Source organism: Sceloporus occidentalis, unplaced genomic scaffold (genome assembly GCF_023333645.1).
Source record: "Sceloporus occidentalis isolate IW3139 unplaced genomic scaffold, rSceOcc1.0.p SCAF_2, whole genome shotgun sequence".
Taxonomy (NCBI): domain Eukaryota; kingdom Metazoa; phylum Chordata; class Lepidosauria; order Squamata; family Phrynosomatidae; genus Sceloporus; species Sceloporus occidentalis.
Genome location: NW_028316982.1, coordinates 38674960 through 38692509, shown reverse-complemented (window position 1 = coordinate 38692509; position 17550 = coordinate 38674960). Strand labels below are relative to the sequence as shown.

The following is a 17550-nucleotide window of genomic DNA, read 5'->3' as shown; positions in this document are numbered from 1 at the left end:
TATGGTCACCTCGCAAGTTAGACATTACAACCCTGGCTTGAAAATGGACTTAAAACCATGATCTGCCTTGTAATGCAACAATGCAAAGCCACAGTTAATGCTGGGAAGCAAAGGAAATGAGAGGTTGCTAAAGCAGTCCACAACCATTGGCATAATCCCTCGCACTAGGAGATCAACTAATCTGTTGCCCCTTTCTCTCTCAATTTTATTATATAATCTTGCATGCTGCCAGCTTTGAAAATCACGGCAGATGAAGAATTAAAGTAGAAAGAAAATGGACAGATAGCTTCCTGCCCTGGCTTAAATTTGTCCACTTTATAATGTTGGTGGCTTTCCCCATCCTTCTGCTTTACATACTTCTTCCAATGAAGATGTTACTCTGAAAGCAACTGTAATTGCCATCAACCTTGTTGAACAAGCCCAGACTTATTGTGATCTTGGCATGTGTGAAGTCATAGTACAAATAAATGCAACCTTTCAACCGTCTCAAAATCATTTATTTAGTTGCCTTGAAATGTAAGGTTCTCAGATTAAACTAAATGAGTCATGCCTCTGTACACATAATTGATCTACAGTAGTTCTTTCAGTATTAATCTGCACAGTTCTTATGACATGCAAGGTATGCTACCTTCTTTCTAAGACATGTTGAATTTAAACAAAATGTCAGCAGTTCTAATGTCTGACCCATGTGCAAATATGACACAGTTTTTGAAAGGAAGGAGGGTCAACAATCAACCACAACATATTTCTTTCAAATCTGTAGGTTAGGGTTTCTGAAAGTGACACCTTTCTGACACCTGCCTTGCTTTTGTAATCTCTTCTATAAATGCCACAGTTCTTGAAGCGACTCAAAAGAAGATCTTGTTAAAGTGTTCAGAACCAAATTCAAGACAGAGAACCTGTCAGTGGTTGGTCAACTTTGTAAAGTTGCCCTCTTCAAGAACCACTTGACATAAGGATGAGTTCACAAAAACATTCCAATAACTAACAGCACAGATGACAAAGCTGCAACCTGCCTCTTTAAAGTACTGGGCCTCAGTCTTTTATATATTCCACTCTATAAAAAGGACAAGCCATCACCCATCTATATCTCTTCCATTATAACTGATTTTCACTCACATCACTTCTGGAAGGCCTTCCAAGTGGTCTCATACATTGTGTGGATTGTTCCCCAGATGGCAGAATTGTATTCATCACTGGTTCTGAGTACCACCACTTTCTTAGGCTTTTCTGTGCAATCTCCATGTGGTCAGACTTAACCATTGTGGGATGGTGTGATAAACTGACCTTGAATCTGCTCTTTGAGGTAAGTGGTATGGACTTTCTACTGACATTTTTATTAACAGGGGATACCATGGTCTGCATGGTCAGAGAGGCAATCACTTCTGCTCTCTCAACTCTGATTTTTATAAATACCCTCTCTGTATTATTGGAAGTGGAAGGAATGCATAAAATAGATGTTTTGTCCAATGCAGTGCTAGTGCATCATGTCTTTTCACACCTGTGTTTCCATCAACTGAAAAATATCTTTTTCCAGTTGCAAAACGGCTCACCTAAATTGTTGAATATCTTCTGCTCAAACTCCACTCTCCTGGTTGTATTTTGTTTTTGTTTAGGTAGTCAACTGTCAAATTCAAAGCCTCTTGACTGCTGTCAGTGATTTCAAATATTTCTCGGCTCAAGCCACTATTCTAGTTCACTACTTGAGCAGTCACTTTCCCCACTGATTGCAAAGATATGCTTTTACAGTGATGCTGTCTATATACATATAGACATTCTTGTTTTTTATTTTTGCTTGCAATTTTTGACACTGCTAATCTAACTGCTCTCATTGCCAATAAATCAAGCCTGAGTCTTTTCTCTGACTCTGTCCATTCTCCCTCATAATGGGCACACCATATATAAAGACTTGCATTTGTTGTCACTGCTATTTTGTTTTGTGGCACAAATGAAATTTCTTGATCCAATTTGCCTGGTCTGACTGACCAAAGCAAATATCTCTTTATGTACCTTGATATAACCAAGGTGATATGTTTTTTTTCCTTATTATCCTCTCATTAAAACTTGCAACATCCTTGTGCAAAACCTTGCTAATGGGACCAGCTGTATTGTTGAAACTATTAATCCTAGTACTCTGTCCAGATGTATTAGGTCCACCATTTTTACCCTTCTCAGTCTCATTATCGCTCCCTTTATAATGTACTTCATCTCCCTGGAAAGGAAGACACATCCCTTCTGTACATTTACCTCTGCCCTCAAATGTATTATAATCTTTGTGGCTCTCAACTGACTCTTTTTGGAATTTATCAAAAAGACATAATTCTGTAAACACTAATGTCAGACCATAGTCGTGTATTGCCTTCTCTCTGTGAGCAGTTTTCAGCAAAGTAGTATCTATATAGGGGAATAACTGAATCCCATTGTCCCAAAAATGCTGTCAAAGGAACTAATACTTGGTTGAAAACCCAGGGTGCAGAAGTCAGGCCGAAAGGTAAAGTCCTTAATTGGTCGTGGATGCTGCTGTAATTGGGTTTTAACATTTTTCTACAGTTGTAATGCATAGGAATATGCAAGTAAGCCTCTTGAAATCTTTCCATAATAAGTAATCATTAATCTCCAAATTCTCTAATGTGGTTTGTAAAGTGTCCATCTCAAACCTGGGGCCGGACCCAGTCCACCTTGAAGCCAGCCAAAACTCCGGACCCAATCCACCTTGAAGCCAGCCAAAAAAGGAGAAGCAAAGATCTGTTCCTTTTTCAGCTGGCAAAAAGCTGGCTTTTCCCATCCTATCGCAGCCCCATTGTGGCTTCTTGATGCTCCAGCTCTGTGCAGCGTATAAATGCCGTGCAGCCAGTGTGATGAAGCTGCCTACATCTGGGCAGCCAGATGGTGTCAAAACATCTTTGGGGAAGCCAGCTTTTAGAGCTGATCTATTCCAGCCCTGAGTTTATTTCAATCAAACTCCCTTTCTCTCTCTGGAGAGACTGTGTTGGTAGGTCTTTTGCTTTTATTTTCTCTCTATTCTTAATCCTTTTAAAAAAATTCTTTCGTAAAGAAATTAATTCAGATCTTACTACCAGTGCTTTTTTCAATCTGAGCACTGATGAAGAGAATATCCCACATTTTGTTCTCACTTAACATGAAAATATTATTTAAAATGGATTCTGAAGTCTGATCAAAGGTATGTCTCTCAGCACACAAGTGAATGGCAGAAATATTTTTATTTATACTTTCCTGCTCTGTATTTTACATGCCTGCAACCATTTGAGCTGTTTTAGTGGAGCATTCCTCTTCTGGTAACTTTTCTTTTTATCTGATGGGGCATGAAAATCTTCCCTATCTGAATCTGAGTCAGAAGTATTGATGTTTTTGTTGCTTTTTCTTTGTCATGTCTCCTGCCGATGCCATTTTCTATTAGCCATTATTTTACACTGAATTAGTTTTAGTTTTAGTTACATTTTTGTGTGCAAAAAATTGAGAAAAATTCTCAACAATGTGGTAAGGCAGAAATTAAACATTTTGGAATTTTGGTCTCCTGCCTTGATAAGCTGGTGTGAGGGAATATTTCACTGTTTGTAGGTTTTTCCGTCAGTCCCCTGAGAATGGATCTGCTACTAGTCAGAATACACAATATTAAGCTAGTGGGACTTGTCTGACTCTGTGGGTATACATAAGCAATCATTCTGCATGAAGGGAGTGGGGCAGGACATCAGAGTATCAGTGACTCAAGGCTGCCTGCCTACCAAAACATTTTCAGCTAGAAAACAATCTGTTAAAATCGCGCATCTGGAGGATCAACCTGAACTATGTGGACAATGCATCTGCTAACCACACACAGCCTGAAGCACCATCAAAGGCTACCTGATGTTAAGCAGCTAAGAAATAACGGATCACCTTTTGTTTCATGGAAAGGACATGTCAAATACAGTGTGCCCGTTCCATATGTGGCTTCCAGTTTACGCAGAAGCCGTGTGGCAATTAAATGAATGGCGCACAGCTTTTGGTTTACAAGGAAGCCACACAGCAATTAAATGAATGGCGCCTGCTGCAAGCACGAGCCCCATTATACTGAATTGGGCTCAAGCATACACATTATTCACCTTATGTTGGGGGGGGGGGAGTCCAGAACGGATCCCTCGTATAAGGCAAGGCTCCACTGTATTAAATATTGAAATAAAATCCTTTTATGGATGAGTTAATAGCTTAATAATCAGCTATATGCTGTAACCACTGAACAAAAGCTATACTGAGGAGTTTGCCTTCTGAATATCAGTTTCTGAAACGTAAGTTATTTCAGAAGACTTGATCTTTTCTTGTAGAACACCTGGAAGTATCAGGTTAACCATTGTCAGAAAGAGGATGCTAGATTAGATGGTACCTTACTCTGATACAACAGGGCTCTTATGTACTTAACATCAAGTTAGATATAAAATTAGGCAGAGGCACCTTCAGTGACCTCAGCCCTTCAGTGCTAGGAAAACACATCCTGGATCCAATCCAATGAGGTGCATAAGTAAAAGTGGGAAGCAAAAATGGCCCTCCCATTTTAGTGTGCAATTTTAATGGCTGCTTTTATAGGTTTTATGTCTGTTCCTTTTAAATTAACTGGAGTCTGTGTGTATCTTTAGACTATGTTTGTTCTTCATGTTGTACAACATTTTGGACTCTTTGTGGTTTTTAGCTGTAAGCTCATTACTGCTAAGTAAGATCTGATGAAATAATAGATGGAATTTTTTTTTTTAAAAAAAGAGTGTTAAGTGAGATATGTCAGCCTATGATACTAAACCAAGTAACTTCTAACATTTGAAATAGTCTTGAACAAATACAAGTTCTGTACTACTAGGCAACATTCATAGGAATTGAAGTTCTGTATTAATACTCTTTTTAATTCAGTTGAGGTCAGTTTATGGAGAAACAATGTGACTGATTTTATGAAAAGGATACATAGTTCCAAACATTAAGGAAGGACAGATTGCTTACCTATAACTGTAGTTCTTTGAGTGGTCATCTGTGAATTCACACAAATTGAGTATCCTGCGTGGGCGCACAATTACCTATTTGTGTGTATTCACAGAAACCACGAAGAAGAAGTTATATACCACCACTAAACTTCAATGGACAAGGAAAATGTGTTTAAAGTGCATCAATTCACCTTGTGTCAGCTGAACGCTGTTATGCAGGGAAACCTAACCAAAGATCAGTATAGCTTACAATGCAGCAGTAAAATGTGTACTCACATCATACAGGTAATACCAGTAACGACTGATAGCATGTAAAACTCTCAAAAGAATAACAACATCTAACGAAGGGTCTTCAAAAGTTATATTTTCAGGCGGCGAAGATATAAGATAAACTTCCAAAGGATTTGAGATGGATGGACATATACCATCTAAAAACAGAAAGGTTACACCAGAAATAAATGATTTGAGATATTTTCATTTTATTAATGTTAAAGAATGCTAGTTTACAGGAGAAATGTTAATGAAGTGCAATAAAATACTTTACTTGAAAAAGTATGCAGTCTTTGCTCCACAGTTGCAAATGAATGAAACACTTACCATGCCACAATTCATCGTGTTTTTTTGCATTTCTAGGGGATGTTTTTGTAGGGGCAGTCTGTGCCCTTCCTCTTTTACCACCAACACACTCTTTATTGCTATCTTCATCTTCTCGTACCGGCTTGTACCTGAAAGCAATATTTTACTGTGACTAATGCACCTGAAAGTAGAATCTAGTACAAGAGCAATAGTTCTTCCTTGTGACAAATCAGAAAGAAAGCAAAAGGGTATGTCAAATTCCATACTAAATACATACTCATAAAATTTTAAAAGGAAAACTTGTAGGGGAAGACTATGAACCAAACTACACATTACACAGGAAATCCACCCACTGCTCTCTCAACTCTTCCCAACACAAAGTGTTTGACACAGCAGAGATCAAGTTACTTTGTCTTCTTGTGCTATCCCTTACAGGGAAAAATTAATCCAACTCCTGTATTTTCTCTCCTCCATCTACAAAAAGCATACCAATTGGAGATCTATAATATAGACTGTAATTTGATCCTCAGGGTTTCAATCAGACATCTCTCTATCTGGTTACTCTCAATATTATCAGGAGGAGGCACAGAGACCCCACCCACACTTCAATATATGTATAAATGAACATATCTATAGGGACATGTCATATATACAAAATCCACCTTTCCAGCCTTACCAGTAAATACTTCACTTCACAGTGAAGTTATCATTATGGTTCAAACCCATTATTTTCTGAAAAGGCTTAAGCAGTCTCCTCATCTTCTTTTATTAGCAAATATAACTTGAGTGCACCCACTATTTAGCCTCCTGATGAAGTGTAGCAAAACCTATTTTCTTTCCAAACATTGACACACAATTGACACATAGGATTGTTGTAGTACTTCCTTGAAAATAATCTTCATTTCTCTATTTCTAGTAATTAAGAAAGCTAAATAGCATTTATAAGATAGCATATAACTCTGTAAAACAGAAATTACTGTATATACTCGACTATATGTCGACCTCATGTATAAGTTGAGGGTAGGTTTCGATGCCAAAATTATGGATTTTGATCTGACCCGTGGATAAGTCGAGGGTTAAACTTAGGGGCATGTAACAAAGCATGTAAAGGGTGATGCAAAGGAAAATGATGCCAAAGAACTTACACAATTCCGGCAGGCATAATTAATTGTATTCATATTAAAGGCTGGATGGATGAGAGAGCAGAGGAGATTCATGCTTCTTTTTGTGCTCCCAGGATGGACTAAGCTCTCGCCTTTTACCACTCTGTTCAGAGAAAGGGGATGCCCCCCCTCTCTCTACTATATATATATACACACACACACATATACACACACACACATGAATTAAAGTGAAGTACTTACATTGACCCATGGATAAGTTGACCCAAGTTTTTTTGGGTCATTTTTTTTAAACTAAAATTTCTAGACTTATACATGAGTATATATACAGTAAAAACTGTGTGCATGCACCTGTCTTCAACTCAGCCTGTCAAATAACACATCAACAATTAAAAAGAGGTTTGAGTTCAGTAAGTTAAACACCACTATATTTTTGTAATACTTAAATGAACATTAATACTTGCCCCACTCTTATTGACTTACCAAATAGTATGAGTTTTAGTCCAAATGCCAGCCCTTCCCAATGGATTACTTTCATCATCAGTGGACTCCCTTTCCTCTTCAGCTTGCAAACTGAACTGTCTGACTGCTTGATAAACTGTCATGTTGTATGGCAGAAGATGATCTCCAATGTAGAATTGAAGCCTGTGCCTCACATTCCCTGAATTTAAGAACTGAGCGGCCTACACAGAGAAGGGGAGAATAAAAACCGAATTAACAGCAACTCTTCAAATTTCAATGCAGAGAGATTACTACTGAGTAGCACCTCACCAAAGATTCATCTATTTCCTCATCTGATCCATCATCATCACTGTCTTCATCATCTTCTCGCACTCTGCCATAGCCTAAAACAGACAAAAGAGTGACAATGTAAAGTCGAAGATGCCAGCCACAGATGCTGGCGAAACGTCAGAAAGAAACTCTGCTAGAACATGGCCACATAGCCCAAAAAACCCACAAAAAACTACAAAAGAGTGACAAAATATTATTATCATTAGGATAAAGTATGGGGGAAAACAGACCAGCACGAAGGGGCGACCTGAAGCCACCCCCATCCAAGATGCCTTAGGACTGCAGCAACCATATGCTGCAAGCCCAAGTGCGCCCTCCAGTGTGGGCCCAAATGGAGCAGGGGGGAAATGTTCTTTTGGGCTGGCTTTCCACAGCCTGGGCACAGCTTCACAGCACACCTTGGGGGCATGCATCATCTAATTGCCATGCCCCCAAGCCGTGCAGAAGCTGGCTTTTTCTGCTTGTCTGTTTGGGCCCTACGCTTATAAAATATTTACAGACAGTGCAAATGACATACTTTTGTTCCAGACAGGAAACATCAGTACCTAAGAACAGTTCTGAATGAGTTGTACCAAGAATATAGCTCAATACACAGGCAGCATTAATAGCATCGTAAGTACAGACCAACAGAATAAAATCCAACACAAAAGTAGTCTGCACTGACACACTATCTTCATTTAAATAAAAAAGTAACAAAAACAATCACCTCAACTTGTTTTATTTTCCCTCTCCACCAGAGAGAGAGAGAGAGAGGGAGGGAGGGAGAAAGAAAACAATGCATGAACCTGAGAACTGAGCACATAATGCTAAACTGAAGTTTAATTATATAATCAAATGACGCCAGTGCTTCAAATACAAACTGGTTTCTAAGAACCTCCAAAATCCTATAACAAATTTTATCATTTCTTTCCCTGAATACTCAAGCAATCTACACCACTTTGCCTGCAATTTAGATATTTAGATTAGACCAGATTACCAGATCTATTGCTATTATAAAAATACTGATAGGAAACTTTTATTATACATGCATAGATATGTTATACTAATAACACCTTTAAGATAAGGAGGATGATTACTGTGATTTTTATGTAGTGCAATAGGATATTCACAATTTGAAGCAATCCAAACACATGCAAAGAGTGATGTCAACAGCTGTTTGATAGTTCTCTCCTACCCAACCTCAGAGCACAGAGAACAGCATTGATAAGCAGTATAGAAATGTACTTGCTATTGCTATAAAAGGACTGACAGCAGACCATGGGTTAAGAATCTAGTGCTAGCCTGCCAACAAATAATTAATAAATAAATCCTAGTCCAAGATCATCTTCTGGTAAAACTACTTTAAAATTATTAAGCAGAAAAGGATATTGAACAGAAAGGATTTTTGCTTAAGTCTAAGGGAAGGGAAATGTCTAATTTTAAAAAATGTAAGCCCCTCTGACAGCCTTTTGGCTGAAGAGTGGGCTATAAATACTATAAATAAATAAATAAGCTGATAATGTGTGTTGCTGTTGTGTGCCTTCAAGTCGTTTGTGACTTATGCCTACCCCATAACAGGGTTTTCTTGGCAAGATTTGTTCAGAGGAGGTTTGTCACTGCCTTTCCCTGAGGTTTAGAGCATATGACTTGTGGGTTTCCATGACTGAACAGGAATTTAAATCCAGTTCTCCAGAGTCATAGTCCAACACCCAAACCATTACACCACATGGACTCTCTTGGTAGCTGGTATACCAGTTGTTCATAGTCAAGCCAATACAGAAATTAATGTTCAATGTCTGAACTACACAGGGCAGACAACACTTTCAGCTTGCACCACTGAACCGGTGAATCTATATTAGAATGTGGAACTACTACAATAAGATATTTCTAAGATATAGACTCAGTATATTGAAATTCTATGCAGTTTATTGAACTAGATTTTATTTATAAATCATTATAGTGAAGGGAAGGAGCTCCTAATGAAGTGTTCCATAAAATTTAAGTTGTATAGCTGGATTCATATACATAAAATGATAATGCAAATACAAAGCTATCAGCACGCTCTACAAGAAAAATGTACCTCTAACAACAAGATATCGTTCAATGGCTTGTACCAACGCCAGGGGATCTATCTTCACAGGTCCACCTTTCCACTGTTTCACATTAGCACAGTCTGGATGCCTTTGCAATTGGCATTTTAACTGATGGGTGTTGAAAAATTTTAAAGCCTGGGATCCTCTGTTAAGAGAAAAACTCAAGATAATTTATGAAAAAACGTTGCTACAGTTATTCTATTTTCAGTTGTATATAATCAATACACAGCAGTCACTGAAATAGGTGTTGTCTTTTGCATTCGCTTTACATACTAAATTGTTAAGAATGCATGCATTTTAGAGTCTACATGGCACCATGTAATGTCACAGATTGAAATGTCAAAATTATTACAATAGTTGCAACTCAGGCATCTTAGCTGATCAAGGTGGTAATCCTTTGCATATCTACTTTGCATAAACCTCACTGAACAGAGTGGGTCTTATTTCCAAATAAAACTGGAGAAAGATGCACTTAGTAATGTCATTGAAATTGAAGTAAATTACATGTTGCACAACTCCACTGTGTTTCTCACTCTAGATGTTCGTGGCCATCTGCAATTGTGTATATAAGATACTAACCTGCAACTACCTCAAAGGATTCCATTTATTTTGTTCAAATTATAGAATGGCTCTATTTCTGTGATAATCATATCTGTATTGATTTCATTAATGTAGTGTGAAAGCAACACAGTTTCCCACTGCTTCAGAAATATGCAGATGCAGTCAAAAGATACAGGATCAAACTTTTCAACACAAACAACACCCATTTAAAAACGATCATTTCTCAATAATTAGCAGTGCACATTCTTTTCTTGCTGAGACATCCAAAGGAATCACAGTATAGTCTCAAATATTAATAATAATAATAATAATAATAATAAAACTTTATTTATATACCGCCCTTCGAAACATCAGGGCGGTTAACAGCAATAATAACATACATCCAATACAAATTTAAAACAGTGCAATTAAAGCAATACAATAGTACAATAACACTAAAAGAACTTGTGCCAAATCACAAGCTACTAACAGAGGGGGAGAGGACTCTCAGGGCAAAGAATCAGGGGTAAGCCTGCTTGAAAAAGAACGTTTTCAACCCCTTCTTAAATTGGGCCAGGGAGGTTGCTGAACAGAGCTCAATGGGCAGTGAGTTCCAGAGGGTGGGGGCCGAGGTGGAAAAGGCCCTTCTAGTGGTGTTAACTAATCTAGCCTCCAGCACTCTTAACAGATGCTGCCCGGTGGATCTGAGTGTGCGGGGCGGATTGTACGGAGAGAGGAGGTCCTTTAAGTACTCTGGGCCCAAGCCATTTAGGGCTTTATAGGTTATAACCAACACCTTGTATTGCGCCCGGAAGCGGATAGGCAGCCAATGTAGGTCTTTTAAGACCGGTGTTATATGACTGGTCCTAGGTATGTTAGTGACCAGTCTTGCTGCCATATTCTGCACTAATTGCAGCTTCCGGGTATGGTACAAGGGTTGCCCCATGTAGAGCGCACTGCAGAAATCCAACCGAGAGGTTACCAGAGCATGTACCACTGTTTCTAGGTCCCCCCAGCTCAGGTAGGGACGCAGCTGGCGTATCAGCCGAAGCTGATAACAGGTGCTCCTGACTGTCGCATCCACCTATCTCCTCATAACATAAGACATTTTTTTCATGTTAAACCTCAACAACAGCATTTGTTTTAGTTAGCAGGGAATAAATACCCAATTTTTACACAAATATAGTGGTAGTCTGAAGGGAGAAAAACCAGAAACACTCATACTATGTTTCAGATACTCTTACTCCAGAGTTTTGGTCTGATATTTAAGTGGGAGAGGGTCTGTATGTGTTTCCCTCACATTCTGTATAGCGTTTCATAGATCAACTGAGAAAATAAAATGTATATGAAGAAAGCAGCCATTAAAAGGATGTCCTGATTTAAAAGCTAATTTGACAAGAATGGACATTGGATGAATTATGCATATTAGTATTAAGAAAAAAACTATTCTAGAACAGCAGTCCTATTTTATGGATTTCCTCTAGTGAGCAGGGAGTTAAGTGCATACCCAGGGGCAGCTGTGTTGGCCATAAAGCAAAGTACAGTATTATCCAAAATCCACATAAAAGTGATACTTTTTATTTGGCCAACCAAAATGCACATTATACAAGTTGCAAACTTGCCACATGTATAATGTGCATTTTGTGGCTGAAACAGATGGCCCTGAAAGAGTGGCTTAAAGCTGGCCCTGATAAAGCAGGGCAGGGGCTGTGGCAACTGCACGTCACGGCCCCAATCCAGCCAGCTTCCACCTCAAATAGGAGCAGGAAAAATTCACTCCTATTTGGGATGGAAAAAAGGTGCCCCTTTGCTGCTGGAGCTGGCTTTTCGCCGGCTCCGGAGCAAGTGGCATCTATATGCCATGCCCCCAAGCTGGATAAAAGCTGGCTGGTGTGTAATCACCAAAGCGGTTTCTGTCCTGCTTGGGGGGATGTGACGTGTCTAAACACCATGACCCCCAATCCAGTGTACAGCTCGACGTTAGGGCCATCTGTTTCAGTCCTTGGTTGCACCTAATAATGTTATCACTGTTTTATGGATTAAGGAGTTGGAAGGCAGGCTAGTCAAACTTCCAACATGTCAGCTTGATGAATAGTAACTTCACAGCCAGACCTTAGATCTACTTTTTCAAACTACAGTTCCCTGAAAACCACCTTGCCAAGCTCTGTTCACTTCTACCCCAATACCCAAGTGGCGCAGTGGTTAAATGCCTGTACTGCAGCCATTCACTCAAAACCACAAGGTTGCGAGTTCAAGACCAGCAAAAGGGCCCAAGCTCGACTCAGGCTTGCATCCTTCCGAGGTCGCTAAAATGAGGACCCAGACTGTTGGGGGCAAATTAGCTTACTTGCTAATTAGCTTACTTGCTGTTCACCGCTATGATCTTTGGAATAACGGTATACAAATAAAACAAATTATTAAAAACAAATTATGTAATTTTTGTCCTGAAATAATACCAAAGGAACAACTGGGTGAAAAAAGATTTGATTTTGCAAAACAGTGATTTTATTAGTTTTCTTCTCCGGATATAATAAAATTCTATTGATAGTTTAAGTATATTTTAAATTTTGTATGATGTAAAATTTTAGCTGTATGTGAAGTCAAAGGCTTTCATGGCCAGCATCCATAGTTTTTTGTGGGTTTTTCGGGCTATATGGCCATGTTCTAGAAGAGTTTATTCCTGACATTTTGCTAGCATCTGTGGCTGGAATAAACTCTTCTAGAACATGGCCACATGGCCTGAAAAATCCACAAAAAACTTTTAGCTGTATCCTTTTCTCAACCTTTGGTCCTCTAGATTTTTGAGACTTCAACTCCCAGCATTCCTGAACAATGAACATACTGACTGGGACATCTGGGAATTGAAGTCCAAAGCATCTGGAAGCTCAAATGTTGAGAACCACCACTTGAGGCAAAAACGAACCTCAAGGTCTTATTCAATTAGCTAAACTCAACTAGTCCTCCGGGGGGGGGGGGAGGATCTGGAGGACCTGCTGGGGTATATAGCCCCATGTTGTGAATAGAATTCTTCAGATTGTATTGTACACTGAACAGTATTTGGAAACAAGAAGTCTGTAGTAAAATGTTAAACAAGGACAATGTTGACATAAAATAATTAAAAATGCTTATATCAATTATATGCTGAAGTGAAGATATAAAGACAATTTTTATTAGGTTAGAAATACCTACGTATGGCATTACAGTATTTAACAGAAGTCAAATGCTACTTTAATAAAGGTTTTTGCGCTGCTGTGGCTATGGTGAACTGTACACTGGACAGTAAACATAACCTGGTGGGCTATTTTAGTAGCAAAAAAACCTCAATGTACTATAAACATTCAGGAAATGTACGGGTTTACCTGAGCATTAATCCTTACCTGCTTCCTGTTCCATTTCCACTTGGAAAGTCGTGGACTTTAACTGGGAATTGCTCCATTTGACTAAGACAGTTATTCATTTTGTGGACCAATGCCAACAAAGGTGCATTTTCTAATGGCTCTAATCTTTCAAGGGGTTCTTCTCCAGGAAGCTGAAATAAGTTGTGTTTCATCATTCAGAAGTTAAAATGCTTTGCCAAGGGATAATTTAGGAATTCTATGAACAAATACTGACAAACACACACAAGCCAAGTATGCTCTAGTTTCACTTCCTGGAATCTGAGGTCTTCCAGATGTGCTGAACTACAATTCTCAGCATCCTAAGTCATCAAGTCCATTACCCGCACTTGCTAGTGCTGATGGAGTTGTACTTTAAAATACCAAGAGAGCACCAGACTGTGGAAAGCTGTTATAAATGTTCAGGGGAATGCCCACCAAAGATATTTCATTAGGAGCACTGTAGCAGTATGACAAAAAAATCACTTTCACAAACATGATACTTCTGTCTAAGCCTCAGTAAAGTTTGCACATAACAATACCATTATGACATTTTTTTACAGTGTCATATTTATCTTCAAAGTATGCTGTAGTAATCTGCTTGTGAAGCTTTGGAGAAAGTCATAGCTAGTTGCTGGTGACTTATGCCTTTAATACTACCTCCCTTAGATTCCTGAAAGTGTAGATAAATGATATCAGAATATAAACTGAAGGGAAAGAAACAAGAATTGTATTATCCCTACAAAACTGGAGCTACAAATACTTACAGGAGAAGAAAAAAACACATGAAGGAATCTTTTCAATCTGACATCCCTGCTCACAGCATCTTTTTCACTATTAGATGTCAAATAAAGCAGTAGCTGTTTCATGAACCCACTATGCTGGATCTCAAATGAGGAGACATCAGACTCAGAGACTATACTACGGATTTCTAGAAGGCACTCAACTCCACCATCCACCTGAAATAAACAGATGCTATATGAGGAACAAGTATCAGTAGTCCAAGAACACATGTAGAAAAATCATGATACAAAAGTAAAGCTAAATATAGTATACAGTGGGGTTTGGTTCCAGGACCCCCTGGGAATACCAAACTCTGTGGATGTTTAAATCCCATAATTACAATGGCACAGTAAAATGGTGTCCCTTATATAAAATGACAAAATCAAGACTTCCTTTTTGTAATTTATATTTATAAAAAAACATGTTCGAACCCTGGGTACTTGAATCCATGGATAAAGAATCCGTGCATATGGAGGGCTGACTGTACATAGCCTTGATTTTGGCATATACCCTCCATTAAACTGAATTTTTACACAACATAACCAAATCTGCACCAAAGAACCAATTCTGAAACACTGTTACATGATAGCATACTCATACAGTGCATCACATGCAAAGAGAATGTATACTATGAATATGAAAGCAATTTCTCATGTATTTTCAATGAACTCCCACTTCATGTGAGTAATGTGATAATCTGGTTTTACTATGCATGTATGTTTGTGTGGCATTATATCCACACTAAGGACTGTAGCCTTAATTTTCATACAGTTTACTGTCTTTAAGTGACAATATTTGAAATTTACTAATTCAGTTGAGTTATGAAGTTAATTGTAACAAAAAGGCAGTGTAGTTTTAACTGTATCCTAACTCAATAGTTTGTTTACAAATATATTTGAAGATTGTATCAACAAACTACTATATCCTTTCATACAGTCAGTATAACAGCGAATAGGAGAGTGCATTACAATCACTAATTTAAAATCAACAACTATGAAAATGGATTCCCTTTGACACCTAGCTATAATAAACATTTTTGTTTAAAATATAAGAAAAGAAGAAACTTGCAACATTCACTTATACATTTTTAGCTGTAATTAACTCAATGTCATTTCTCTGGAAGGGGGGGGGGGGGCGCTTGAAATTCCAAAACAGATTAAAACTATATCCTAACCTGAAGGTTGAGTTGTTCAGTTGCAGCACAAAGTCTCTGTAGCACATTCAGTGCAGGGTTACTTCCATCCATGTTCTCAGAGCTAAAATAACGCTCTACAAATTTGTGAGCTTGCTCTTTAATCCAACCCTTAATTTTCTCTCTAGAAAAAATGCACAGTTAATATATTAAGCACCCAACATCTTTGTATATGTACAACTGTCATGCACAATATTTGAATACATAACGATAATAATGCAGACAATTCATAGCATTTGAGAGGTACTGTATATACTCGTCTATAAGTCGAAAAATTTATGCAAAAAACCTGACCCCAAAATTCTGGGTAGGCTTATATAAGGGTCAATACAGTAATAGGGCTGAGAAAGAAGTTCTGCCCAACACACCATTCCCCTTACCTCCGCAGCTGCTGCTCAGCCAAGAACAGTTTGTGAGTGTTCCTCCTTTCCCAGGGAAGATGGAAACAGCCCCGATTGGTTTTGCAAGGCGCTCACGTGTGAGTTGTCTCCCTCTTTCCCAGGGAGGAGGGAAAGAGCCCCATTGCTTTTTGCAAGGAGAGAGTGTGTGTGCGTGTGCGCGCGTGTCTCCCTTTTTCTCAGGGAAGCGGGAAAGAGCCCTGATTGCTTTTTGCAAGGAGAGAATGTATCTGTATGTCTTCCTCTTTAACTCCTTTTCCAGCGAGTAGGGAAAGAGCCCCATTGCTTTTTGCAAGGAGTGTGTGTGTGTGTGTGTGTGTGTGTGTGCGCGCGCATGAATGTTTCACTTTTCCCCAGGGAGCAGGAAAAGAGCCTCCATTGCTTTTTTCCCCTCCTCCCTGGAAAAGGAGAGAAAGAGGAAGACACGCAGCCTTGCAAAATGCAATCAGGGTTCTTTCTCTGCTCCCTGGTAAAGAGGAAGACATATACACATGCACATGCCTACAAAAAGCAATTGGGGCTGTTTCCCTGCTCTTTGGGAAAGGAGGGAAAGAGCCCATATCTCCCTCTTTCCCAGGGAGGAAGGAAACTGCCCTGATAGCATTTTGCAAGGAGAGCATGCATGCATGTGGGGGGCTTTGTCATTTACATCCTTTGATAAATGCCCCTAAGTTGTACCCTCGACTTATCCAAGGGTCATATCAAAATCAAAAATTTTGTCCCCAAAACCCGCCCTTGACTTATACATGGGGTCGACCTGTACATGAGTATATACGGTAGTTCACCTGAGCAGTTAAGAGATTTCTCTTCCCACAATAGTCACAACAATCCTATTTCAGGTTTATCTTACTATGATTTCAACAGTTTCTTCTCTGCTTTTCACCTATGTGCCTGGAATTCCTTATTAACAGGGATATTAACAAGGTAGCACATGTCTAAAGAGAAACAATGAATGTAATACAGGATCCGCAAAACAGCCCCTAAGAGGCATGGCTGTGGGACTATATTCAGCCTGGTAAAGTTTAAGAGATTATATGACAGATATCTCCAAATGTTTAAAAGAATGTGGAAGATAAAGCACATTTCTTTTCTGCTGTTCCAGCTAGCAAGACCTGAACCAACGAATTCAAATTACAAGAAAAGAGACTCTGATTAAATACAGTGCACCCTCCCTTTACGCGGGGATCCGTTCCGGATCCCTCCGCATAAGAGGAAATCAGCGTATGCTGAAGCCCCATAGGAAGTAATGGGGCTTGCACCCATGGTGTGCGGCAGCATGCGCGCCATGGGCGCATGCCCCATTATTTCTTCTGGAGCGTGCAATGGGCTCTTCCAGTGTGGCTTTCAGCATGTGCTGAAAGCCGCGTATGGCGCGCCCGTGTAAAATGTGGGTGCACTATATTAGAAAGAATTCCCCGATTGTAAGAACTCCCAGTATGCTTTCCTTTGTTGGAGGTTTTTAAACAGATGTGGGATGACCATTTCTCAGAGAAGGTGTATAGCTGTGGACTTTCAGAGGGAGTAGCTGGACTACATAACCTATAGAATACCTTTTAGCTCTACAACTGTATGATTTTATAATTAATCAAATTGACTACATGCCCATTCTGCTCATACTAGGAACTGTTTATTCTCCTGTCTCATCAATAAACCTTCAAGCTTGGCTGCCATAAAAAAGTCCAAATATTTATGTCAAAAGATCTACACACTTTAAGGTCGGTAACATTCAGTTCAGCATAGC

At 39.0% G+C, this 17550-nt stretch overlaps 1 protein-coding gene across 5 annotated transcripts in view; it reads right to left on the bottom strand.

The window, feature by feature from the left end:
- LOC149318178 (E3 ubiquitin-protein ligase TRIP12) overlaps positions 1–17550 on the bottom strand; it is a 140946-nt gene that overhangs the window by 22670 nt on the left and 100726 nt on the right. For 4 of the 5 annotated variants that reach the window (XM_089509148.1, XM_089509152.1, XM_089509149.1 and 1 more), the window contains exons 24-31: positions 15394–15535; positions 14204–14395; positions 13440–13591; positions 9510–9682; positions 7430–7503; positions 7142–7341; positions 5559–5686; positions 5238–5389 (exon numbers count right to left, since the gene is read on the bottom strand). In XM_089509148.1, coding sequence (XP_089365274.1) covers positions 5238–5389; positions 5559–5686; positions 7142–7341; positions 7430–7503; positions 9510–9682; positions 13440–13591; positions 14204–14395; positions 15394–15535 — 1213 coding nt within the window. The remainder of the gene's footprint in view (positions 1–5237; positions 5390–5558; positions 5687–7141; positions 7342–7429; positions 7504–9509; positions 9683–13439; positions 13592–14203; positions 14396–15393; positions 15536–17550) is intronic. The other variant, XM_089509151.1, reaches the window with a different exon arrangement.